This window comes from Taurulus bubalis (assembly GCF_910589615.1).
Source record: "Taurulus bubalis genome assembly, chromosome: 2".
Taxonomy (NCBI): Eukaryota; Metazoa; Chordata; class Actinopteri; order Perciformes; family Cottidae; genus Taurulus; species Taurulus bubalis.
The window spans coordinates 17,994,866-18,022,351 of record NC_136590.1 but is presented as its reverse complement, the minus strand read 5'-3'; the positions used below and the strand labels follow the sequence as shown (position 1 = coordinate 18,022,351).

The 27,486-nt window shown below is 44.6% G+C and overlaps 3 protein-coding genes across 3 annotated transcripts in view; all 3 read right to left on the bottom strand.

Moving 5' to 3' along the window:
- spata20 (spermatogenesis associated 20) overlaps positions 1-20,014 on the bottom strand; it is a gene marked incomplete at its 5' end in the record, with an annotated part of 39,716 nt that extends 19,702 nt beyond the window's left edge. Inside the window, 14 exon segments of the mRNA XM_079237419.1 lie at positions 272-480; positions 7,338-7,506; positions 10,630-10,822; positions 12,052-12,264; positions 15,664-15,738; positions 16,166-16,270; positions 16,599-16,729; positions 16,828-17,029; positions 17,695-17,838; positions 17,930-18,084; positions 18,267-18,331; positions 18,445-18,523; positions 18,526-18,569; positions 19,815-20,014. Of these exon segments, the coding sequence (XP_079093545.1) occupies positions 272-480; positions 7,338-7,506; positions 10,630-10,822; positions 12,052-12,264; positions 15,664-15,738; positions 16,166-16,270; positions 16,599-16,729; positions 16,828-17,029; positions 17,695-17,838; positions 17,930-18,084; positions 18,267-18,331; positions 18,445-18,523; positions 18,526-18,569; positions 19,815-20,014 (1,984 nt within the window).
- Positions 20,015-20,181: 167 nt separating this feature from the next.
- Positions 20,182-22,539, bottom strand: LOC306732972 (PI-PLC X domain-containing protein 1-like). The gene is made up of 6 exons (XM_079214153.1): positions 22,427-22,539; positions 22,085-22,209; positions 21,861-21,992; positions 21,014-21,181; positions 20,715-20,898; positions 20,182-20,563 (listed from the first exon to the last, which is right to left on the bottom strand). Exons 1-6 carry the CDS (start codon positions 22,536-22,538, stop codon positions 20,322-20,324), a joined length of 963 nt encoding a protein of 320 aa, XP_079070279.1. The 5' UTR covers position 22,539; the 3' UTR covers positions 20,182-20,321.
- A 1,244-nt stretch (positions 22,540-23,783) lies between these two features.
- On the bottom strand, positions 23,784-26,119 carry LOC306732889 (pepsin A-like; the record flags this gene model as incomplete). Its single annotated transcript, XM_079214065.1, has 9 exons — positions 23,784-23,921; positions 24,012-24,110; positions 24,296-24,437; positions 24,524-24,640; positions 24,733-24,929; positions 25,088-25,206; positions 25,387-25,504; positions 25,597-25,747; positions 26,064-26,119. 9 exons carry the CDS (start codon positions 26,117-26,119, stop codon positions 23,784-23,786), a joined length of 1,137 nt encoding a protein of 378 aa, XP_079070191.1.
- Between the last annotated feature and the right edge of the window lie 1,367 nt (positions 26,120-27,486).

The window sequence follows — 27,486 nt, the reverse complement described above, 5'->3', positions numbered from 1 at the left end:
ATTTATTCATTTGTTTATGGGCCTACATAAGAGCAAACTTAGCTTTGATTTATTTGCTTGTTTTGTAGCCACTTTTGTTCCAATAAAAAAAGGAAACTCCTTTAGTTCTAAAATGTTATGCTCATCTCTCAATAGACCAAAAACTGTTTATATCCGCTGTATATCTGACGGAGATCTGTGAAGGGTGACAAAAGAGGGCCGGGTATTCCAAGATCTAGACCGGTGCCATCTAATGGCATCTAATGACACGTGGGTGTATCCTACCCCTCACCCTCTTTGAGGCGCAGCAGCACGGCGCTGTCCCCGGGGTCGCTGCAGAAGTAGCCCCCGTCCTGGTCATCCCAGAACAGGGCGTCCTGCCGCAGCTGCAGCTCCTCGGCCCACTGCAGCCACTCCGTCCTCAGCGTGGCCTCGTACAGATCCAGCAAGCCGCAGATGACGAAGGCGTAGTCGTCCAGGAAGCCAGAGATGGGCGGGGATCTGGAAGAGGAGCGAGGGAAGTCAGCGGGAGGCAGAGCAAGGAATGAGGTCAGTTTTCATTAAAAATGCACGATGGAGAGATGGGTTACCGTCGGTGAACTAGTTCAGCTTCTTGTTATTTTGCCCCTTTTTATCTTTTATGTACCAAATGCTGTGTTTGCGACGCCCAAAGACGATCAAGCTACGGTTTCAATCAAACAGTATCGACAAGTTGGCTTGGATAATAAAGAGCCTGACGGAGGCATCTGTGACAGCACGGGGCTACGTTATGATGCGCATAGCGGGCTGAGTAAAATTTCTCCCTGCAGCATTTTTCTACAAGTGAAATTACTCATTTGCCTTCTCTTTGCCAGTCAGACTGTAGGAGACATTTACACACATAGGTGACCGGGATGTCAGATAGTGCTGTGTCAGGTCAGGCGGTCAAGAGAGAAGTCGGAAGAGATGAAGCGGTGGCGGGTGAAGATATCTTTGCCAGAAAGACAGACTTGTGAAGTTGAAACGAGACAGCAGGCACTCTGTCACTGGACAGACACGGCCAGTCGAACGTCACATCATGACAAACAGAAGTGTCCTCAGCTGTGCTTATGGCTCAGCGACTGCTGCATCAATAGAGACGCTTAGAGCGACAAGCTGTGAGGAGCTCTTTATCAGAGGTTGGGAATTTTACCAAACCAACCGGTTACATTTCATCCCCGACGTCCATGCTCGAGTGAAACTGCTTAAAATCCCACTGCACAGAGCGTAAATGAGTTGGGTGTCCGAGCAAGCCTCCAAGTGGAGCCTCTTCTTGCCTCATTTCTAGTTCGCCAGCCCGTAATGGGCTCGTTGCTGCACCCTTGTGGCCACATAGTGCTTTATGAGGGAACAAAAATATATATATATAAAAAGCGATGTCACTGGTTGATGCTTTTTCTCTGGGAAACATTCGTCGCTTATGCAGTCCTGAACCGGACTAGAGGACCACCAAGGTTCTCACAACTCTTTTGGTGGGTAACATAAATGTCTGTGGGAAAATTGCACTGAAATCCATCCCATAGTCGTTGAGTTCGCTCAAACCAAACAAATATCGAACATATGGTGGCAGTAGAGCACCAGTAGAATCCAGGCACAGTGCTAAAATGGCAAAACACAGTAGTGGCTTTTTATTTATTTATTTTTATTTGCATCACGAGGAATGCAAACAGCATCAACAAAACAATTCCCTGGGCAGCATGGCTGACATCTTAACATTAAAAATTCAACATCAGGGAAAAACACTTTCCATCAACTTTGACTGTGTTCCAGCACCAAGCATCACTAATGTCAACAGAGTCCGTCTCCGCTCGTCCCACCAGTCCTGCGTTCTGCTGCAGTCCGCCGCGTCGGATGCAGCTTGATCCGTGACACTGCGATGGATCCAGGTCTCTGTAAAGGGAGGGAGGAGCAGACTGCGTGGTGGAACAGCCGTAGCCGTCCAAGCTGGGCTTAGTTTAGCATGCGTCTCCGCTCTTCTCCCCTCAGTGGCGTTTGGTCCGACAGGTCTGGCCATGTGATCGTCTTAAGGGTCAGTAGCCCACGAATGAATCCGATAATTTCTCTAATAATTACATTAGAATTGTACTCACTAAAGCAATTGCTGATATGACAAAAGAACAACAGTGAATGCTGTGACATGCAGTGTCACAGCATTCACTGTGACACTGCATGTGTCACAGTGAATGCCGTAGCTACCTACGGCGTAGCTACCTACGCCGTAGGTACGCCGTCGACCTGACGGAGAACCATAAACTAGGCATAAAGCCTAGTTTATGTTTAGTAGGTTTAGTTTTACCGTCAGGTCGACGGCGTACCGACCACACAGACACACCCCCCTGGCTGCATGGCGGTTAATTGCAGAGCAACGCGGTCCTTCGACGCAGAACTTTGAATGCTCAACGACGGCGTCACGTGACAGAGAACCATAAACTAGGCTTAACACTTCTCCTCTGCTCTGCATCGCGCACAGCGGAGTTCCGCCCCGATGCGCACAGACACGTGCACACACACACACACACACACACACACACACACACACACACACACACACACACACACACACACACACACACACACACACACTGAGCACACAGCAGCGGACAGAGAGCGTCGAAAAATATGTCGCGTGAAAAGCAGACCGCTATATCTGCGTTTTAAACGCCCCCAGGGTGAAGATGGCAACAGCAGCTCTTTTCAACAGCAGATTTTGTTAGGCGGAAGGTGCATACATTAGACGAGACAAACAACAATCAACAGCCAACGACAGCAACAGTGCAATGATATTTAAATCAATTATAAGATAAAGATAAAGTGCTCAGACAAACAGATAACGCTAATGTAAGTGTATGTTAAAGTGACATGTGTGTTTAGGTTAAATCTTAGCAATAGAAGATCTTTGACGTGTCGAGTCTTGGCCAATCAGCGTTAAGATGTCTACAGCGGCTTAATTTCCCTCCGACCAGTTTTTTAATGGCATGCTAGTCAGCTAGCTAATACGTTAGCTAACGTTGTTGGAGAGAGAGTGAGTGAGATTACTGTCAGCGGCAAGTCCGTGGCAGCGTGTGACGTCAGACAGGAGAGCGGCGAGTCAGCGGCACTGCAGTCTACCTACCGACACCTGACTACATATAAGGAGAGGACAATGAGTTTCCTCCGTAGAATGGCCGGGCTACTGTTTATATTTAAGGGTTTAAGAACTACGTGTAGAAAAAAGTGTATCCTCCAGTTAATTATAATCTATATAGTTATGCGGTTATAAATGAAGTTATTTACAGAAAATGTTTAAGAATCACCTTCTTAAACTTAGGGGAAACACTGGACATTTATCCATGTATTAATGCCAAATCTGAATTCTCTTTAAGCAAATCTCAGCAACAAATTGGTGAATAAAATATTGACTGTTAGAACTGAAAAGTAAAAATACAAAAAATGTAATAAGAAACTTTATTTAGGTCCGATGTAGAGATTCATTGGTACTCGTATAAAAAGAAAAGAAAGCCGTTGGAGATTTGCATCTGCGCTGCCTCCTCCGACACCAACGCACTCCTTTCCCTTTAAGAATCCCCCCCCCGGAATTCCCGGTGAGAATCACCTGCTTCTGAACGTTGCCAAGACCAGAGAGATGGTGGTCGACTTCAGGAGGAAGACAACAGCTCCTAGTCCTCTGAGTGTTCTGGGAGAGGACGTGGACATGGTGGAGGAGTACAGGTACCTGGGTGTTGCCATCGACAGCCGACTGAACTGGAAGGCCAACATCAACGGTGTGTACAAGAAGGGGATGAGTCGACTCTTTTTCCTGAGGAAGCTTCGATCCTTCAATGTGTGCAGCAAGATGCTGGAGATGTTCTACCATTCGGTTGTGGCCAGCGCCCTGTACTTCGCTATAGTCTGCTGGGGGAGCAGCATTGGAGCCGGTGACACCAACAGACTTAACAAGCTAGTTAAGAAGGCCGGCTCCATCATCGGCTGCAAGCAGGAGTTTCTGGAGCAGGTGGTGGAGAGGAGGACGCTGAAGAAACTTTTGTCCATATTGGACAACCTGGACCACCCTCTCCACCACCTATCCTCACGCTCCGCTGCAATAAGGACCGTTACAGGAGAACATTCCTGCCGACAGCAATACGGCTTTATAACAAGTCAACTTTATTTTAACTTTTTGTATGTATGTATGTATGTATATATATATATATATATATATATATATATCTTTCATCCCTGTTGCTTCTTTATATATTTGATCTTTTATCTTGTGTGTTTGTATCTTCAAGTTGTAAGGCGCTACTGATGACAAAAAATTTCCCCTTGGGGATTAATAAAGTATATATTCATTCATTCTTTCTCTCACACTGCAACATGTCAGCTGGCTGAGGTGTCTCCCAGCCACAGGGAGGACAAACCTGAGACACAACCTCAAGAGGGCCTCGCTCACACACAAACAGAAACTGCCTCCTTCACACCTTCACCGGTGCGTGTTAAATGAGTAATTTCCCCCGGAGCACAGATAAACCGCCTCGTCAGTCTCCTGTTTCGTACCGCGGCTCTCTGGAGACAGTTTCATAATAATAACTTCCGTAAGGATTCTGTCGTACGCCAGCTACTCCGCTTCGAAGGGGAAGAACCTATCGGGGCGATGTGGGTCACGTAAACACATCAACTCCCATCAGCTTTGCGGCAGCGCTGACCTTTACGTTAGAGAATGATTTAATGGAGTCGCTCGTAGTACAGAACGTTGAGCGATAACGTCGGGCCATTACTACATATGAAACGACATAATTATTTTAACGGAGAAGGAGCAACAAGGGAAAAGATTAAACGGAGAGACACAGAAACAGTCAAAGAGACTTTCCCGGGTTTGACTCATTAATCAGGAAACGTATCCGGTGTTTGTTTTCCTGTAGCGACGTGGAGACCTTAGGAAGTCCACTCACATTCCTGCGTTTCGCATTTAATTGGTCTCTGCGCACACACCCGTGCGGCGACAACTAATATTATTTTTATCTTCCATCGCTCATCGTCATGTCTCAAGACCTGATTGATGTCAAAAAAAACTGCTCGATGTTCGCACTATATATAAATTCACTTCAGTCCTCTCGGAGCATGCAAAGGGCCTTTTGCCTGATGATGCTTACATCCCCTGTCAGCCTTCATGTTTACTCCTCTTCAGTCAGTGTGAACAGGATCCGGTCCTGGACTAAAATGTAGTGTTGCCCTTGGTCCAGACCAAATGAACCCAACTTTGGTGGGGGGTTTTCACACTGACTTCCCATCAAATGTAGAATCCAGTACATGAGGTTTTGTGACTTTTCCGGGTCAAAATGGAAATCATTTTTCCCCGTTTGATGTGGTGGAATTGGAACACCAACTCACTAAAGCTGCATTCACATGGAATCAAGATGACGGTCGACGGTGAACACAAGAGCCGAACCGGAACATTAGAGGAGGCGGGCAGAGAATACCCGGCAACGGCAATAGAGTGAAAGTATTTTTGACTTTGACTCCACGACGGAGTTTACCACTGGATGTTGCGTAGCTTCCCCACAACGAAGAAAGCCGGTGAAATTTGCAACAGGCTGTTACATTATATTACCATGGCAACATATTGTGTAAAAAAAAATGAACAAAGAACTCATGGCCAAGAAACCCCTAGTAGGCGCCAGGTCAAGTCAAGCAAAGGATGAGTGGACGTCCCCAGCGTCCCACTGGGACCTTGCCACTGTCTCGGCCTCCCTCTGGTCCCTGAAGACTCATCCAGTGCAGCTCCCTCAGCACCTCCACGCCATTCCTCAAAGGAACATTTAGTCCACGGCGTGACGGATCGGTTCACACAGGCGTGGACACTAAACCAGACTTGAGAAAACCTGCCTTGGTAAGCATTCTCGACGCAGACACCCAATTACAAATGGGACGAGAGCCGCGGAAACCGGGCCACGGTGCCGAAGGACATTCTCGGTCTAATCCACGGACCACTAGCCGGTCAGGCTGTGTGGAGTAGCCCGACTCATGTTAAAGAGAAATTCAGTTTCCTTTTTGTCGGGTTAAATCAACAACAAAAACAGTTTCTGCTGGTGGAAAATGTTTTTCTTGGACATGTTTTGTCAAACTACAGTAAATCAGTTGAATATCATGTTATTTCTAATTCAGATTAGTACGTTTTCAAATTAAAATGCATACAATGCTGCGTAATCTCCCACAACAGAGCCTCTCCTCTCCATGTGCCTTCAGTCCAAAAAAATAAGTAATATTTCATTCAACAGGCATCTATAATGCATTTAAAATAGAGGCAAGAGGAGAAATCGGATGACAGTTTTACAGTAACCAGGTTACTGCGGTGCATGTGAACATGTTCTCTGATTTCCTGCTATAACCCAATTTCAACCAATAGCCTCGTTTCCGGTCTGCACATAAACAGTTAGTCATCCCGGCATCCAGGCATTGAGGAGAAAGAGACAAGTGAATGACTTGTTTGAGCAGAGTTGTTACACTTACAAAAAGCTTTTTGCACTGCAGAACATCTCATAGACATCAAAACATCTCGTCGGTTCTGTCCTCATGTGTTCATCCCGTTAGGTTCATTCGTATTTATCTGAAGAAGAAGGTAAATCCCGTCCTCATCGGAGGACCGAAACATCGTAAAGATAGCATAGAGTACATGCAGCATGCAGGATTTAAACGGCCCTCTCCTTGTGATCGATGTCAACGCGCTGGTTCTAAGCTGTTGATGGGGCCCCTTCAAGGGTCTGCAACTGAACTGCACGGAACAAAAATGTAGATGCAACATTTTTGTTTTTGTTCACAGCTTTTTTTTGCTATGCACACAAAAGGCTCATTTCTCTCATATTTTGGTCACAGATTTGGCCCAAAGTAATCCCTAATCCAGTGGTTCTCAACCTTTTTTCAGTAAAAAAAGATTTCAGCCAAGTACTCCCTAACCAGTGCTAAGCATTCTTGGTTGAAACAAGATGTAATACACACTGCTGTGCAATCAGTGTCTGATTTAATATAGAATACATACAATTCAGTTTATGAATTTACACTTATATTTTATTGAATATGTATTAAATAGCTATTTTTAAAGGATTTTTTAATGGATGTTCATTCTAAATATATATTTTTTTAAATCTCACATACCCCCGAGTGCCTTCACGTACTGCCATTTGAGAACCACTGCCCTAATCCATGATTATAACACAGATGTGCCTCAGGCTGGTGCGTAATAAAAGGCCCTCTAAAACGTGCAGTTTTATCACACGACACAATGCTACAGGTGGTGGAAGCTATTTAGCGCTTGCACACTGTTGTCATAAAAATAATAATTAAAAAAACACTCATGATTCTCTTACATCTGTTGCACCTCCATCTCGTCTCCCCGGTAACAGGACCTGAGGATGGTCTGCTGTTCAGCATCCCACAGGTGCTCCTTGAGGAAGTTGCCCGCCTGCACCGCCCTCTCCAGCAAGGCCTTGTCCCCCAGCACGGCTCCGACACCGGCGTAGGCCGACAGCATGAGACCTGGGGAGGAAGAAGAAGATGGTGATGATGATGATGATGAGGGTGGTGAAATGATTAGTGAAAAGGACTTTTACTCCGCTTAAAACATTGTGTCCCCTGTCGACTGAGGTACGAGTGTATGGCCGCGCCACAGTCCCAGCTTAGTTATTTCTACCCCACGCTTTGAAGTTTCTCTGTTCTCCCTCTCGTTCCCTCTCCACATCCATGTCCTCCCTCTTTCCCTGCACTCCTCTTTCATGTAGCTGAATCAAAGTCTGGTTGAGTGCACAGTCTGGTCTTCAAAGTGTTGCAGCAGAGGACAGGTCTAATTGGAAAGTTCTCAGAGATCGCAGAGCCTCATTACCTCACTAACACACTCCGTCTTGAGACGTCAGCCCTGAGACAAAAATCTGCCGGTGTGTATGTGTGTGTGTGTGTGTGTGTGTGCTTGTAATTAATCACCTCTGAGACAATGTGCTGGACAAACAATCCAAATTGGCTTCACACTAATGGAGAGTGACAACAAATACCTCATGCCTAATAATCTATGCAAATCTTCAAAAAGCTGAAAAAAAATAAAATAAGTTAAAGTGTGTATAAATCTGTCAACTGTCAAAGGACGATATGTCTTGTTTGACTACTTGTGTATTTTCCCTTGGTTAGTTCTGTGATTAGAAGCACAGGGTAGTTTGGTACCGTCGATGTGGACCACTAGCCATGAAGCAGTGCTGGTAGTAGGGGATAAATACAAATAAAAATCTAACAATTATCAATCATGAAAAAGGATAAGCAACATTAGCAGGCTATTGATATACTAAAAGATAGAAACTCTAATGTTGTTATTTAATGGCCCACCACTCAGGATAAATCTGTGCATTTAAGTGGAAGGAAGTGACTCCTCGGCGTACAGGCAGCCCTGAGCCTAGAGACACAGCTAAAAATATGTTTAGTTTTTTAAGGAGCTGGAGCATGGATCACAACAGCAACAGAGAACAAGGGAGCTTAGTGGCAATCTCCGCTGCTTCGAAATGAAGGCAACGCGGAAGTGCCTAAAACTGCATTGCATTGATGTCTCACACAGCCTCAACCTCACCTTGGTATAAAACTTTGAAAACAAAAACAGCGCCGACCTTGTTAAAAAGCTACACACCCGATTAGGCTTCAGGTATTGTATTTATTTAGCCTGTATATCCGACTGAATAGATTACCATGGCCATGCACAGGCCGAGTTAAGTAACGCACTTTGGTCGGTCTGTTGATTGTATTACATTACACCGAAGCTGATCTACTCTAATTGTGTCAAATGTTAATTCTTCATGTCGGTCTTTTGTTGTTTTATATTTTGAGAGATAATTGCCTCCGTGTGTAAGTATTTTGCATAAGCAAACTATAAAAAATTTAAACAACAACGTCAATTTGACCACCTACAGGGGAAACCAAAAGCAACCACTGATTACTGTCAGACCCTGTTTAGCACAAGCAGTTAAGTAGCCAGATGGCCTGTAAACATTTGTCAACAGTAAACTGTGCTGGCCAGTAAAGTAAAGCTTGAAGTTATCATAATAGTCATGTTGTTGGAGCATGGATGATTCCTGAACGGGCCTACCGGGCACAGACCCAGGGCCCTCAGTGTCAGGGCCCTCGCTTGCCTTCCCATGAAATGTCACTCAAAGAGACAAGTACGCCTACTGATTAGTAAGAGACTCAAAATGACCACAAGGAATCTTAAAATTACTAAAAAGAGACACAAACAGACTCACAACCACTAGGAAAAGGGGCAAAACAACCACAAAGAGACCAAAAACAACAACAAAGAGATGCAAAACAACTACAAAGTGACTCTACAGCAGGGGTGTCAAACTCATTTTCCCCGGGACACACTGGGCACACCGGACGGATGTGTGGATCAGTGGATCAGCTGTTCTGCGCTCCCCCGCAAGCTAAACATTAAAATTTCTCTGTTACTATGACATAAATCCAATAATTTAGGGTTAAGAAACCCACATTACTCTATCAAAGATCAAACTTAAAACAGATGAAAATGACAAAAGACAAAGATTAAATGCACGTTATTATATTAGCTTTGTTTGTCACAGTTGAGAAGGACATAACTCTAATAAGAACATGCATGTGGTCTGGGGCAGTGGTTCAACTGGTCTGGCTGCAGGACTCACCATCACCCCTGAATGACCTGCCGAGATCCAAAGCGAGGAACATTTTCAACTTCTCAATTTGATTTAATGAAAATATGGTACAGTTTGAACCTGAGATAGTATAGCATATCACAGTATGCCAAACACATAAATATTCCCCTTATATATAAATATACTCAATTAAAAAACAAAAAGTGCATCTTAAGGACACAAGGTAATACAACACACATAATAATTGTATAACTTCAGCCTTTTTTAACACAACATAAATAAAAAGAAGGTTGGGAATGAAGCTATCACAAATAGTCTGGTGTGTAAACTCACGCAAGTGTTGTGAACGCAGCATTGAGGAGTGTGTGAATATTCAATTCAGTTTATTTTATATAGCCCAAAATCACAAATTAAAATTTGCAATCTGTACACATAGCATCCTGTGCCGGACCCTCACATCAGATCAAGAAAAACTCCCCAAATAAAGATAGTAAAAACCCTTTCACAGGGAAAAAAGGAAGAAGCCTTCAAGAGAGCAACAAAGGAGGATCCCTCTCCCCAGATGGATAGAAGCAATAGATGTCATGTGACCAGAATGAACAATGTAACATAGTTACAGTACATTCAATGAATATGACAGGAATTGAATAAACGGCACTCTGCTGCATTAAAAAAATCCCTTAAAAATAAAAGCACAGATTATTTATTTTTTGCCCATGCAAAGGCCCGTGACAGACTGAAAATGGGTCCACGAACGACTGAAAACGGCTCCGCGATTTCATGCCTTTCAAGCCGCCACAGGCCACATAAAATGACGTGGCGGGCCGGTCTTGAGTTTGACACCAGTGCTCTACAGTGACCAAAACAACCACACAGAGATACAACACAGCTGCAAAGAGACATAAAACTACAAAGAAACACAAAAAGAAAACAACCACAGACAAAAAAAACAAACAACGAAAACAACTGTATGTGAAGTTATGTAGATTCTAGACCTTACCATTCCAGGAGGCCAACATCTTGGTGTCCAGATGTGGGCGTGGCCGGCTTTCCCTCACTTCTGCCATTTGGGTCCTGGCCGAGGCCAGGAGCTCGTTGGCTTTCTCAACGCTGATGCCAAAGCGAGCAGCCGTTAACTCCACTGAATAGCGCACGATCAGCACATTCTGGCCCAGCAGCTCCCCGTGTGGGTCCTGGCAACGAACGGTACAGTGGATAAGAGGGAGTTGCGGAAATGAGCTTGTCCCTGACGGCAACTGCTGTCACGTTAATGCCTTAATGGCGCAACTTCAACACCTTAATAGACCCTCTGAATAAAATATAACAAGAGATTTAGGATTGTCATACTTTTCTCATATAAATGATTGATTCGTCTGATTCACTACCTCGAAGACGAGTTCCACAGAATGTAACTTCGGTCTTTTATTCCATTCATCTCCAAACTGTAATCCTAGATCAGGGGTCAGCAACCTTTCGTATCCAAAGAGCCATTTTGACCTTTTTCCACCAAAAAAAAAATTGTCTGGAGCCGCAAAAATGATTTGATATCACAGCTTCTGAAGTTTTATATATAGTCATATTATATATACCAAAAACTATAGTTTGTTGTATTTATGAAATTATAGAACAAGAATAAAGACTTTTTTTTTTACATTGTATTGCTATTTTACCTGTTTATAACTATCAAACAAAAAATAGTCATGTGTCGGCTACATTAAGGTTAATTAAAAACACAACTATACAGACCTTCAGGTCTATCTATATTTGTGGCTCATATGGTAGAGTGTTTGCCCTGTAAGTGCAAGGTAGCAGGTTATACCTGTCCTCTTCAGTGAGTTTTACATTTTAAACGCATATCTTTTGCTACGTTTACACTGAGCGTCCTCCTCACTAGAGCACCGCAAACGGAGGACGGATCCGTTTTTACTAACGGACGCCTCAGTGTCTCATGAACTGACACAGAACCAGCAGCAGTAGTGAAGTTTGGAGATGTGATCCACTTCCTGAAAGTATATCTACTTTACTCAGTTTGCTGCAGCAGTTGAGGAATCGCTATTCTGCAATCATCTGCGCGCGAGGGCGGGGCTCTGAATCACGAGTAGCAGCTGCAGGGGCGGAGGCTTGACAGCGACGTGACGCACATTTTAGTGAAAGAAATATTTAATTTTTATTTTATTTTTTATTTTATTTATTTTTATTTTCAGTGACACAATATCACCTAAAACTCCAAGATAAGAGGACTTCCCTTTAAAAGTTTTTCCACTGGGCAAAAAAAGTTACGTTTTTTTTTTTTTTTTGTCAAAGCCTCAGGGAGCCGCAACAGATGGGCTAAAGAGCCGCATGCGGCTCCGGAGCCGCAGGTTGCCGACCCCTGTCCTAGATAGTGTTGCAATGGCCACATGTGAGATGTGTTAAAACTGACCTGCTCCAGAGCAACATTGCCTTGTTCCTTGACCCCATAGTGGTGCATGAAGATGTCGGCCCGTGTGGCAGCTCCGTCGGCGCCCTCGACCACATCCGGCAACAGCTCCCGAACCTCTGAGGCGGTCCAGACACAGAAAGCCCCCTCACGCTTCTCCGGTCCCCCCGATGGCGGGACAGAGTCTGCATCCTCTGCACTGTAGAAGCCTCCGGACTGGGTCAGAGGCACAGACAAGGGAGGAGAGAGGGAGAGATGCTATTCAATGCCAAGGTGATTTGGGATAAATATAGGACTTTGTTGGACTGTGGAGGAGACCAAATCTTTGACTGTGTGAACGTGTATACTGTAAAGAGTAAAGTAAAATCTAAAGAGCAAGGTTTTTTGTTTTGTTTTTTGCCCTCTTTAGTTGAAAGTAAGTTTCCTGTGTGCTGTTCTCCCTATACAGGCACACCATAGAATAAAGCCACATTAGGTCAGCAAAAACAAGATTTTCAGGAGAGTTGAAATGCATGAATCTCAACAAAACAAAAAATAAAATCACTGGACCTACTTTCTCAAGAAACTATCAAAAGTTAAGACCTGAAACGACAAATGTGACACGAATCAATGAGCGTATACCTCTAAATGTGTCTGATAATCGTGTGCACGCTGTCACTCATCGTAAAGCCCTCTGTCGGGGCTTTACGTCATTAAGACAGGAATTCGATACCTTTTAAAAGAACCGTATTATACAATGTGTCATGTCAGCCCCGCTCTCAGGCTCTGCAGACACGCTGTGAACAGTAAGTTATTTCTTTACAGCCCCGATGAGAGCCGGAGCAGTCTACCTCGCAGAGCGGACGTCCCCAGCCAAAAGAAACACACAGTCTATAGGGAATTACCGTGGCGACGTTAATTCATTGCCGCATAATTACACAATAAATCTTGAGTATAATGATTACAACGAACGTGGTATTAATTGTGTGCTTTTCCTGTTCGCTGCTGTCGACTCATTAATCAAAAGAAAGAGAAGGAAAAAAAAAAAGCTTTTGACCCTCAGAGGAGAGCGAAAGGTTTAAGAAGCTATTTGTCAGTGGGTGCCCACTACTTGCCCTCGAGGGCGTACGAGCACACAGACGTGCACACGCAGCTTCTGTTGCTCTATTTTTAATGACTTCCCTTTGCCAACTAGGGGTGGGAATCACCAGAGGTCCCACGATTCGATTTAATCACGATACTTGGGTCCCGATTCGATACTATCACGATTCTGCAATATATTGAATATTGAGATTTTATTCCCTTTTTTTCCATCCCAAATTGTCCCCAAAGGAAAACTGTGTCAACATATTGTATCTAAGAAGATAATGTTTTCAGTCTGTTCATCTCACTTCAATCATTTTTATTGCAGCAAAATGTGATTGTCAAGCAGACAAACTGACCAACACTTTCATAAATGTTGCACCTGACAAACTGAACTGCTTGTGTTACAGTCTGCATAGTCGCGTCATTCGAGCTGGACGCGCCAGAGAGGGGGCGGGGCTTATTTCTGTGGTTTATCTCCGCGTAAAGAGTTTCCATTTCTGCCGTCCACCATGAAAATAACTACTATTTCTGCTTCATACTTGTTGTGGAAATCCCAAAGACGTCGGAGCATCAAACGCCGTTGTGTCTGGGTTCATAATATTACTTCTCCAGGAACTGCGCCGGGATGACGGTGTTACGAATTAACAGGCGGCCGTGTTAACTGGTGACATTCGTCCGGAAGTCACCAGTTAACACGGCCGCCTGTTAATCCGTAACACCGGCCGCTTCCAGCGCTACGAGAGTACCAGCAGCCAGTTTGATTTATGCTTGAGTTAAGTCTTTGACCAGTGTCGTGTCGCGGACTTTGTCCTGTGTGCCGTGCAGCAGCTGTGCAGCAGCACCGCTACGAGTGACCGGAAGTCCAGACGTTTGATTTACACGCATTGATTACACACATTTTAATAATAGAACACAAAGAAACTAATCGGTTGTGGCAGGTAGGGACCAGCAACACCTGTGTTCTATGAAAGGGGGCGGGGGTCAGTTTACAGCAGCACATTGCTTTGCTTCCATGCTGGTTCTCCTGCCTGTTTATCCAAATTAGGGGCGTGTCACGACCGTCATCTGCTGTAGGTAGTAATACACTGACTATGGATAAGTACTTCATACAACCCACTCCCTTACAAAAATTCGAACGATCTCCTTAACATTTCCGAAACTCGCGACGCAGATTCGCGTTTTACAATGTTTACGTTTTGGAAATATTCATATCTCCGTGATAATACGGCGCAGAAATACGTTTAAAATTCTAGAGGAATCAGTAGACTTTCCGCTTCCTTCCTCCCGTGAGCTCGAAGGCGATACCCACAGAGAGATAGGGGCAGGGATGTGTCGGGTGACGCGGTGCCGAAAGTACTCATACCACAAAATCCTTCACTGTGATTTGTCAATTCCTATGTCTGTCAACATTTTGTGAAAAAACTGACCAATGAACACTCAAGAAAATCACAAAGAGCCTACAAGGAACTACACACCTGAGCTTTATTAACACGCTGGCGTTTTCAGTCCTAAAGAAGCGAGAGATTATGGCGAGCACGCACTTTCCTACGGAGGAAGCTGTGACGGGGATTTTGGCGAGTAGCGACGAGGACACAGGAGCGTCAGACCCTGAAGGCTTCGACTCCTGCAGCGAAGAGGAATATGCAGAGAGAAGGAATCATTTGAAGATGGGTAAGTGTATTTACTAACTAAACTTTGTTTTGCAATAGCATATTTACGCTAGCAGAGTGAGCACATTTAGCTCACGGTTACGCTGTCCGTTACGTTACTGCACGGCGCTGACTACCGTAGTAATGTTTACAGAGAGCACCGTGCACGCTGCTAAATCGTTACGACCTCCGTCATCTTTCTTTCAGTGAACTTAGTAGTAACCAGTAGTGATTTATTTTGTTTCATCACGTTACATATTTTTCCAAGCAAGTCTGAACGGTAACGGAACATAACGGAACTTTAACACCATACACAACCCAAAAACGTTAGCTAACATGATAGCAAGCTGACTAGCTTGCCATTAAAAAACTGGTGGGAGGGAAATGAAGACGCTGTAGACATCTTAACGCTGAATGGTCAAGACTCGACACGTCACATTGCGAAGATCACTACATCACTACTAACACTGACCGGCCAGTTGATCCCCCCCCAAAAAAAACTCTACGGATCTACACAATTCACGTGGATGACATATTTTGATTTAAAAACAGTGAATTTCGCCAAAAGGTGACAAGTTTGCAGGTATGTACTGTATATAGAGAGCTGAGATTGTTCTGCTTTTTTTTTAATGTAAAATATGGGTATGTATCTGATATGCAAGTGCCTTTAAAAAGGTACATTTAAGAAATTATGTAAAATCAAGAAAATTACCTCAGTCCCTGAATGGTTAACTGACATAACCTAATCTTAACTTCCCATATATATATATATATATATATATATATAGATAGAGAGAGATTAATTGCAATCACCCTGGTGCCCCAGTGGAGGACATGTGGTCCTCATGTAACCGGTCAAACAACACACATGCGCACACTCAAAAGACTATCGCTGACTCACCTTGTCACTCAGGTCTCTGGAGACGTAGAGCAGTATGTCCTTAGCCACATCTGCAAACATCTGCTCGCCTGATACCTGGAAGACCAGGAATACACAGTACACACCTGATCAGGGTCACAATTCAACCTCAACGTCACCTCAAAGATACTGGCACGTGACGCATATGCCGGGTATTAACCGGCGGAATTGCGCCGAGGTAGCCTCATTAGGACACGAGGCCGCATGGCGCCGCGTGCCTGCGCGCTCGTGTCCTAATTCACTTTTTGTTGCCGTCTCCGTCTGCTCTGTAAAACAGGCCAGGCCGGCACACACTCACAAGATCACAAAAAGCTATGGCATTCAGATGTCAGCTCTTATTGCTGCATTTTTATTAAAAACTGCCCAGTGCAGTGGGATGTGGGTTCAAATCCATTTGAATTTACCCTTAAAAGAATATATATATATTATTTGTTTTAAACACTAACACAAACAAACACACACACTCATACACTATCACACACACCTGGGAGGCAGTTATGTAGGTTACAGCCAGCTGTGCCTGGTCGTACAACATCTTCTCAAAGTGGGGAACGTGCCAGGAGGAATCTGTAGAGTAGCGGTGAAAACCCTGCGGAAGAGGGACATAAGAGAGAGATAGAGTACATAGTTCTCATACGAACAGTCAGTTCAGATTCACCTCATTATCTGTGGCAACATGAAGCGTCTCTCCTGCCACGCGCGAGTTGCAAACGCCTGTCTGGCCTGAAGAGGAAAGAATAGAATGCAAAACACACACCATGCCCACACAAGAGACACAGTACATCCACAGTTTTTCATTTTCTTTATTCTAGTGTATTTAGTAATTGTTTAATAGAGCAGTGATGAGCGCAGATTTTAATTTCCAAAGTCCCAAAATGCCCCCCCCCCTTCTGTTTTCTATTTGAACGTGAACGAACCTGAGCCACGTGGTCGTGGATGCCGCCCAGCGCCATCATGCGGAGTGTGTGCAAGGCCATCTGAAGAGCCTCGACTCCTTCTGAGGTGGAGCGATTCACAGACCAGTAAGACATGAGGAACATCAGATTCACTGCGGGGGGAGGGGAGATAAAATAGAGTCATATGAAGAGTGTTCATCAGGACCAGAAGCCTGAAACATGTCTCGCTGGAGGTTCTCGCCGAGTCTACCTGGTGTGGGGAACTTTGGACTGTCCCGGAAGCCGCCGTACTCCTCCTCGTAGGAGTTCGCCAGCTGCTGGAAGCAGCGGCTGGCGACGGCCGGGGCAGGCGGAGGACCCTGTCCTGGGTTCGCAACGACGGCCGTGCTCTTCTTCAGGGCTTCAAGGATCCTCTCTCCACTGGACTCCAAAGCGGGACGGTTATTCTCCCACTGGGGATCAGAAGGCACAAAGGACATTCTTGTTCTTGCATTCTGAACATGCCCTTTTTAGATGACTCGGATTCAACTCCTCCCACAGAAAATAAACAGACAAATCAACAATCTGTTATGTCACATAGCAAACCGAAACTTTCACTGCACATTTGCTACCACTTGACAACTGATAATTAATTGTTTCCGCTTCCATTACAGTTCCTCTGGCTCGTACGGAGCTGCTCCTGAAAGGACCCGCGCTGCTCTCACAACGCCACGTGTCAATCCCAAGATTTAAAAAAAAAATCTAAATCTGAATCGCTTGAGGGAAGCGACAACTCCGGCATCACCTTTTCCCAGGAAAAAACCCAAACGATACCCATCCCTAATGGTCACACAGTAAAATCTAGACAGGCTTTATTCTCCTCACATTGGAACCATGTGCTCAGGGCGACACTTTATTTACCTCCACCCGAAGCTGATGTAAATCGCACCCAATTCACTTCGTATCTGTTGCTACATTTTTTACCACTGGCTTTAAATTCCCTTGATAGCGGAATCCCAACGATAATGTAAAAATTATCGCTGTCGGCTAAAATGGTCGGGACCGGGCCCGCCCTGTGGATACAAACTAGTACTGAGGAAATGTACAGTTTTAAATGGAGAGGTTAAAACCTGTTTACCTGTTCAATTATCCGGTTGAGAACAGTTTTGAGCCCAGGTCGTCTTGCGTGGTCCGTGGGAGGGAAGTAGGTGCCTCCAATGAAAGGTCGTAGGTCCGGAGTCAGCCACACGCTCATGGGCCAACCGCCACCGCCGCTCGTCGCCTGTAGACACACGCAACCAAAAGTAATGAGAAAAGAAATGCCAAAAGAGGCTGGCGTTAGAAAACCGCACACGATTTACACACACGCACACCTGCACAAAGGTCATGTAGACCTTGTCCACGTCGGGCCTCTCTTCTCGGTCTACTTTGATGCAGACAAAGTTGTCGCTCAGGATCTTGCCGATTTCCTCGTCTTCGAAAGACTCTCTCTCCATGACATGGCACCAATGGCACGTCGAGTAGCCCACTGACGGTCGGAGAGATTCACAGCAAACAGACGAGCACAGCTGTTGTAAGTCAGCGTGACAACATGTGAAAGGAATTCATTCATCTGTACCCCTCACTGAAACAATTACTCAGAGTGAGATGCCAAAGAGGTGCCCCAGAATGAAATGCACGTCAACGCCGGGCGCGAGAGGGGGCTTCTACCTGATAAGAAGATCGGCTTGTCTTCATTCTTCGCTTTGTCAAAAGCGTCCTGTCCCCATGGATACCTGAAACAAGCGGGACGCTGATTTGTACGTGACATTGTGTCACCTTTACAGAAATGTGTCTTGATCCGCACCTCAAAAAAAAAAGAAAAAAAAAAAAAAAAGGGCACACTCACCAGTCAACAGGGTTGTGCGCGTGTTGTAGCAGGTAGGGTGACCGCTCCTCGGCCAACCTGTTGGTGTGTTTGTGGGGGGGGGGGGTGACGTCCCTCCCGACGCCATGTTGATGAAGACAGGTGAGCTGGATTGCAACAAAATAAATGAAAAAAACATATTTATAATTGTATTGATTGATGGCAACAAATCTAAATCAAAAACAGACTCCAGATGAGTTTTTTTTAATTTATTTAATCTCTGCAATTAAATAAGATCTAATGTACTTGTGTTTTTTTGTGAATAACATTGACAGCTATGTAGAAGAACAGATATTGCCCTGCTCTTGTGTCAGCTGTCCCCATGCTGCGAATTAGGGGACATAACCAGTGGTACCCACTGGATGCCAAACTAAATCATCAAGCTTCACTTCTGTCAATGATAGAAATAGTGTTTCCAGTATGTGTCCATAGGGTCAGAGAAATAATACAGCAACCAACAGACGTTGTGCACGAGACACGTTGGCGTGTAGTAGCACAGGTGTAATTAATTACGTCCGGTATGGCTGCATTTCCCTTTCAGGTGTTGCAGCACTATTACCATAAAATGAACAGTCACTCACGGTACTGGTGTTAAGGACACTTGAAAACATGAAAACTGTCCGATCTCAAAGCGTGGTCCTTGTTTTGACAGCGTGGAGCCTAGCCAACAGTTCAACTTTACCACATTAGTCGACCATTTGTGAGGACCAAGTGTCCTCACACCGATGCTAAAGAAGCTCGTGCCCTACTACTAACCTACATACAGCTGCAGTAACTAGCCGTTAGCCAAAAGACATGTCATGCCGACTTCCGCTCCAATATTCCACAATGTTTATGTCGTTTTGCTCACAGCCATGGGCTCGTGCCCCATAACACTTGACTGAAAACAGTATCCGATATATGAGACCGTGTCCTAAAATTCGGCCGAAAAAGCTGTGACACATGTGACCCGTTTGAAGTCGAACTTTGGCATGTAGCGCAATGTCTGTCACCGTTAGCAGAGCGGGCTCCGGAAATTACCGGGCAACCCTCGTAGAAAAAGATGATATATTATTAGAAATGAGTTCCACTTGGAGGCTTATCTAGTCACACGGAATTACAATACGGGGCTTCTGGAACGTCTTGAACGTCTTTTCTCGCGGTGGCGTGTCTCCTGGTACCAGTTAACGTTGGGGACATGTTAAATTGTATGATTTTCTATCGGGAGTTTCGCATCCATTCGTCCAGGGCATGCCTGCAGTCGTCACGGCCAGCGGCATACCGTCATAACGACAGCTAAATTAGACATGTTTGCTTGAACTTTAAGTCACGCACATCTCGCGTTAGCGAGCTATTAGCCTCTGTGGCTTTACCTGAGGTAGTAGGCCGGCTGTGGGCGGCGGAGGAGCGGTGACCACTCGCTCGGTGGGTGGAGGATTGGTCTGAAACACCTAATGTGACCCCCCGAGTTCTGCAGAGGACCGTCCGCTCTCAGAAAAGCTGCGGTTAAAAGACGTGCGGGCTCCACGCGGCTATTTCTGGACGCCGACCGACGCCATGCCAGCCTTATCATCCTAACCCCCCCCCCCCCCCAAATGTGTTGGCTAGTTGTCCGCTGGGCTCAGGTAGTTTGTTGACATAGATAGACCAGCCAAAACTCGCAGGCGTGAGATGAACACGTTTTTTATTGCAGTACCACGAGTTGACGTTATGTGGCGCGCCAAAACAGGTTAGGGGCACACCAAACAATCACTTTTCTTCTTCTTACAATACATCAATGATTTGTGAGTGGAGCCAGACATCAAATCCAATGTAAAGAGAAAACAAGTAGAAATATAATTATAAAAAAGAAGGAACAAAAGCGAGACACGTGTCCCCTCCTATGCGCTCACGGATTTCAAAGCGTTGAGCTCGATAACTGTTGGGACAAAGTCATCGCTAGTCACCAAGTCGGAGGCCACGATGTTCACAGGCGTCTTGGCAGCTTGCCGTTTCACCCACTGCAGCAGCCTCGGCAGGCCCCTCCGTATGACGTTGGCGAGGTTGTCGCAAAGGCGGAGGATGTACTGGAGTATCCTGAAATCCTCCGGCAGTGTCAGGTTCAGGCCACACACAAAGAAATCTGCAGGGTCATGGTGGGGAGGGCAAATGATAGCTCAGCAATCATTTCATTGAACATATTCTACATTTTACAAAATGGCACGCAACTTGAATCACCAGTTGAAATGTGTGACCCGGTCACCAAACTGAACCTTGTGTAGAGGAAAACTCACACTGAACGGGCCTCGCCGTCTCCAAGATGTGCCGGAGTTTGGACTCAAGTTTTGTGGTGTTCATAGTATTGCCGTAGAAATATGGTATTTTACTCCATATCTCGCCATGCTGAGTGGTCGGATAGTCATATGACACTATGACGTTTCTGCCTTTGTCCCAGCAACTCCTCAGGGTCAGGAGGTCCTGTTGTGATACATTGGGAGACTTTAGTTTTGGAACTTGTGACGTCAGAACTGTCCCTTTAATGATGAGATATGCGCTTGACTTGATATTAACGGAAAGATCCAGTGTACTTTACCCTGATATGGATGAGTTTGGCTCCAAACAAGGTCACGATGAAGCCAATGAGATGTTGGTGGAGCTGTGCGCCAATCGCTTTGTCAAACCCTTTGAAGTTGGACAAAGCCAGGATGAGGATCTCTTTGGGGTGCCTCTCCGCCCAGTCACTTATGACCTTGAGTACAGTCTGTCATAGTGGCAGAAAGTTGGTTCTTAGAACAGTTGCCGTCCAACATAAGGATATCTTCTCCGCTGTACTTGGTTTTTTTTTATATGTATTGATGTATTTGAAATAAAACCACTTTCACTGAGCAATCTTTGCTCACAGTAAAACATAGTGCATGGTCAAATATCAAAAATAGCTCAACTGCAAACCAGAGGTCAAAGTTGTTCAGTTATTCTCATCTGACCTTGATGTGCATGATACCATATAGATCCTGGGATTATTATTTCTGTTATTATGATCTTTGATGTTTTTTTTGCATCACAAAACACAAAGTAACATCCCAGTACAGCACCGGTCAGAAGTCCACTTTTGACTAAACTTAAACTAAAATCTTTTTTTTACTGACTGATAACATTACAACGTAAACAGGATTACAAAAAAAAATGAGGACACCCCCCCCCCACCCCCCCCTTCACAGACCAAATATAATGTTTTTAAAATATCATATAGAAGTATTTCTTCAGGCACATTTGAGTTATTTGGTGTTCAGTGACATTTTCTGGAAGTCATTTGTTTATTTATTTATACATGTATTGGCGTAAAAGTCCCACAGGTTGATTTCCCCCTAAATATTTATTGATATATAGATGATGTAAATAAGCAATGTTCTTATGCTAATGCATGACATTTCCATCTTTACCTCCACATCCGTGCGCGTGTACAGCCCATGATAAAAGTAAAGCCGAGTGGGGTTGCGGTCGCGTGCCTTTCGAGCGATCCTCAGATCAAAGTAGCGAACCCCCGCATCCAGCTGCTTTGTGATGGTCTCCTCCTGCAGTCAAACAAGCACTCTCATATAAATATATATAATTATTTTATGTGCACAAATACAGTCGGCACTGACTGTTTTTAAACACTATTTACCTGAGTGGTGGCCCATTTGCGCACTATTTTACGTGCACAATAAATCTTGCTCAATCTTTTCAGTCTATCGGGTTCTATTATAGAGGAGTTGATGTCCAAGTCATAACTCATTGAGTCATGGCTACCTAGGAAATACCACACACACACACACACACACACACACACACACACACACACACACACACACACACACACACACACACACACACACACAGTTTTATTAATCCACCAATCATTTTGCCCAGGACAGCAGCACAAGTTAATTTAAATGTGCGTGCGGTGTCAAATCTTGTGCTGTATCTTAGCTAAATGCAGTAGCAACGTGAACAACTAGCCTCATACCTGGTATGGCCAGATCATAGAGAGGAATGTTGTGGAGCTTGTCTGGTAGTTGCGACATCCAATCAGAGTAGCTTGTGGCTTTCCTTTTGTCTTTTTTCACTGACATTGCCATCTCAAATCCTACAAAAAGCAACTCAACCGTCAATCTCTTACTCATTTAAATGTCAAGCAGTTGCTGGCAATAATGAATAGGTCACAATAAAGCAAAACACAGACATTAGGGTCAAGAGTTCAGAAAAATACAACTTACTCTGCCAAGGTGCCAGCCTTCCTTGACCTCTTTATGACGTCAGACTTTGAACCGCAAGAGTACACGAAGAACTGGTGTGATATCCTGCTGCTTATTGGAAGGCTGCAGTATTCAAGTAACTGCCTTAATTAAAAGCACCGTGGCAAGAGAGAAACGTGTGTAACAAGTGTAGTCCTACAAGTTTTTGTCACCAGGAAGCCCATTGTACGTGGATATCTAAAAATAGACTTGATCCTGAGGATGACAGAGTTCTTGTGAGACTTCCTCATACCATCATTGGGCACAAGTTACAATCTTGACGATCTCGGTTTTGCTCTCTCTGGCGGCACCTGTGGTGATAGGCTGCAATTGCATGTGTGTGACAGTCAGTGTTGATTTGTCATTATTCTGGGCAAAAAGTAAGTCCCTCGCATGCAGCTTCTCTGAGACGTTAAGTATCTAGAGCCTACAATACAGTAGGATACGCAATATATGTATCAGTGTAGTTGTATTTTAGCCTTTGCAGAACATAAACAGTGTAAATTGACGCGGGACGTCTAAAAGGTTGCTGATCCAGCTCTACGCTCTGTGATCATTTGTTTGATTTCCCATAATATTAAGTGACTTCATCAAATAAATGTATTATTGGTGTGCTAGTGAACACAAACAATGAAATCACATTTGATGGCCCGGCAGTTTTTTTGGGAGGTGGTAGAACGCTGGCTGTGTGTAAATCCAGCAATGACAGTGAGAAAAGAAACTCTTTATGTTTTTGACCATGGGGTTTTCCAAAACCAAAATATAGGTGTTAAATCAAGTACAATTTAGGTTACTGAGTTGTGACGTGTGTGTGAGGTCAGGGAAGTTCATTTTTTTCATCGATGATAAGTTAACATATTATAATTTTAATCGTTTTTTTTTACATTGACACAGATTAAAAGTCTATTTGTTGTGCAATTCAATAAAACACCAATCAAATTGATTCAACTATTTTTATTTGATGTGAGGAAACTTAATCATTCATAGAACAAGAAAAAAGATTCGAGTCTCAGGCATGTTGGAAATTCCACAATAGCACCGAGATGTACATGAGATTGTTTCAAGGCCCCGGGATGGGTGACCACAGATTTATCTAGCCTGGGCCAGACCCACCATGTTCTGGGCTCGGTTGAAGATGGAGTAGTACTGTCTGATGAAGACGTCACCCAGGATCCACAGGCTGCCTCCTCCGTTGCCAAAGCCAGTACGGCAGCCATAGTACTGAGACTGTGGGAGGGATATGGGAGAAGAATTTAAAACTACAGTAAGATGAAAAAAATGTAAATAAACTAAATCTGCCCGGAAACAAACACTCACCTGGCGAACGTAGGCAGAGGATGGGATGGTGAATTCCTGTCCGTGGATGTGGAAGATCACATCTGGCATTTGGGCAATGCTGTTGCAGTTGACCATATACTGAGAGAGAGAGAGAGAGAGAGAGAGAGAGAGAGAGAGAGAGAGAGAGAGAGAGAGACAGAGAGAGAGACAGAGAGAGAGAGAGAGAAAAGGGGATGAAAGAGCGTTCAAATTTGTTTCTACTAAGTTGTGAATCTACAGAAATCCCCTCCCGTCCACCAGCGTGTCTTTTTCCCGGCACTCACGTCTCCGTTCTGGCTTTGAGCCCCGACCTGGCTGTTGATGCTGCTGATGCTGCTCTGAGGTCCGACAATCAGGGAAGTGCCGGTGTCCACGATCGCCTGGCAACCGCCATTGCAAGCCACAACCTGACCATTGACAGTGACACTGACAGGGACACACAGCACAGCGTGCATTAGACGGATAGCGGACACTTTAGATCGGGTATATTTCTGGAGCATCGGCGGCTTTACCTGTCAACTGTGATCTGCCAGTACAGCTCATTGGAGAGGGGGATCCAGGAGATGGAGCCTTGGTAGTGGTTGGGGTCAACACCACCGAAGGTCACCACGCTGCCTTGCTGAGAGTCACTGCAGAGGGAAACGAGAAACAACTGAAAAATGTCCTAGAAATCAGTCGCTGTGTTAGCATTAGGAGATGGCAAAGCTACGGCTGTCCTTACGAGCTCAGGTACACAGAGAAGAGGTCCTGGCTGACCAGGCCCTCAGACATCATGTTGTCGAAGACGGGTGTGGCGCCGGATGCAGACAGGCGTGGATATGCCAGGCCCAGGATACCATCGGCACGCATGTACTGCATGAAGGGAGCCTCAGACTGGCTCATGCCGAAGATCTGGTTCCTCACAGCGAATCCGCCCACCTGAATGAAAACAACTCAAATTACAATGGGATCGAGAAATAGGAACGAATATCGTTTGCTTTTTCAACACACGTGAATATGACCCTGCAGGCCAACAGCTATTTAATTGTGAGGGAATCTGGGTATATACATATATACTGTATGCTTTGTACACTCACCGTCACAGTGTCGTATCCCAGGAAACCAGTCATGCTGCCGGTGCCGTAACGGATACTGAGAGCGCCGCCGTTGTGTCTGTAGGTGCTGCTGGTGCCAGGGTTGAACTTGTCATGGTTATCTATGAAGGTACAGATGTGGGGGAAAAGACACATTTATGGTTGCTGATAAAGTTGCTATCAAGATTTATAATCTCTCATTGTATTGTTTATTTGCACTTGCACTAGCAGGATGTTAACTCGTGCAAACATCCAACACAGCGTAGTTCTTATTGTTGCAGGTCAACAGTTAGTTCACATACTGCAGGCTGGACTGCTGCAGTAGACGGAGGGCACCCACAGGTTGGACGAGCCGGTGTCAAAGATGACCTTGAAGGACTGAGGGGGAGTTCCGATGGAGATGATTCCGTAGTACGCCAGCTGGAGACAAAGAGGAGACACCAACGTTGCTCACGGCCCAAAATGAGTTGTTCGTCACAAGTTTGAGAGCAGCTTCGGCGGCTGTTACTCACGTCAGCGTCGTTGGTCATGGGCTCGCTGCCCACAGCGAAGCGCTCATCGAACTTGGCCATGGGGTTGTACGGGTACTTGACTCTGTACTCCTCCCAAAGGCCCTGCTCCTCCAGGTTCTCCCTGGCTGTCTTACCCTTCTCCAGAGGGACCCTAGGTTTCACCAAAAAGGAGCAGCTTAAATCCTCTTATTTCATCTACATTTGTACCTCTTTCATTGATTGACCCGTAAAGAGCTTTTTGCTCATCTGTCCTTCCTGGCAAACCTCTCTGAGCCATTTTCCTGATCCAGCTGCCTTTACTTAAATTCAGATGTATTTCTAAGCACAGAAGGTCGGAAGAGGCCGGACACCTGATCATTTAATATTGGCAGTTATTTCAGAAGAGCTAATGAAGTCTAGGCAGTAGGACAAAAAAATCTAAATGACAACAGGTATGAGAAGGTGTTTTCGTGATAAGGCTGACTTACTGGACAAGGCACTCAGAGAGCGCCACCATGGCACACACGACAAAGACCCACTTCATTGTATCGGCTCTGTTCTCAGCTGTGTAAGAAAATTATTGAAGAAGAAAAGCTCATGTTGATCACATTACAGAGATACACAAACTGAAACACTGCAATAGCTACGTGATGATGTAGGTCTACGACCCAGTAGTATACTCACTGTTCAACTCCAAAAAGGTTGTGCCGACACACAGCCACGCATTCTCTTTTATACAGGTGGACTGGCATTTTACCGTGACACAATGATAAGGCAATGCACAGCCGCACGGGCGATAACTAAAGATAAGTAATGGACTAAGTAGTCGTTGACCTCACAACAATGTCAAATATATGATGAAAGGAAGAAAAACAAACATTTTGGATAAAGCGTGATCCTGTTTGAAAAAAAAGTTGTGATAAAAATATTCTCAAAGTCAAACAGTGATGCAAAATTATGTCCACGATACAGCTCTTTTCATACTTTCGTTTTCTTTTAAAGAAAGAAAGAAAAAGAAACATGCACTTTATTAATCCCCTTGGGGAAATTCTTCTCTGCATTTGGCCCATTCCTGGATAGGGAGCAGTGGGCAGCCCTGTGAGGCACCCGGGGAGCAGTTCAGGGTTTGGTGTCTTGCTCAGGGACACTTCAACATGTGAGCTGTGGGGGGACTGGGGATCGAGCCGGCTACTTTGTGGTTGTGGGACGACCACTCATCCCCCTGAGCTACAGCCACCCTACCAATGTTTAAACCTACCAGTGTTTAAACTTTTGCCTGAAACATATACATTATTACCTTATTCTATTACTCTACTATTAAATCAGTATTTTTTTTGTTGTATTAATCTGTGTTTTCTCCTTTGTGTATTGGCCTCAGTATTTTTGCAAGTTCTCAAAATTGATTGTGTTCTGACACAATAAAACCAAAACAACAAGGCACATTATCAGAATGAAAATGTACTGTCCACATATGGCAAAGTCAAGCAGCTCACCTGTGTCATGTCATTTCATTTGAAACAGTCGGTCTATGCAGCTTGATTCTCCCTCGCGCTAACAGTGTTTGCTGCTGCGTTATCATTTGTTTACTCGTATATCAAGTTATTTTCCTTTAGATAGCTAATACTATGAATTACTGCTGATAAAATATTCATAGAGCTGTGTTATCATTTAAACCAAACACAAGTGCACACTGTACCGTTGTAGTAGAACACTGTTTTCCTATTAAAAATAAAATGTTGGAAGAAATTAAACCACTTTCAGACCAAACAGTGACATGTCTTTAATTGTCTGCAAAGTAAAATGTCCCCAGAGTCTCATACAAAAGTACAACAGTATATAACGGTGAAAACTTTCCTAATGTAATTGTTACATTTTTCACAAATACTAATAATAATAATAATTCATTACTCC

What these genes read in the sequence shown, in the direction of transcription:
- LOC306732972 (XM_079214153.1), bottom strand. Translation starts at nt 22,538, where the DNA reads ATGGCAATGTCAGTGAAAAAAGACAAAAGGAAAGCCACAAGCTACTCT. An exon ending in CTATGATCTGGCCATACCAG is followed by an intron (nt 22,210 to 22,426) that starts GTATGAGGCTAG and finishes GGTATTTCCTAG; the next exon opens with GTAGCCATGACTCAATGAGT. An exon ending in GCAAATGGGCCACCACTCAG is followed by an intron (nt 21,993 to 22,084) that starts GTAAATAGTGTT and finishes GTTTGACTGCAG; the next exon opens with GAGGAGACCATCACAAAGCA.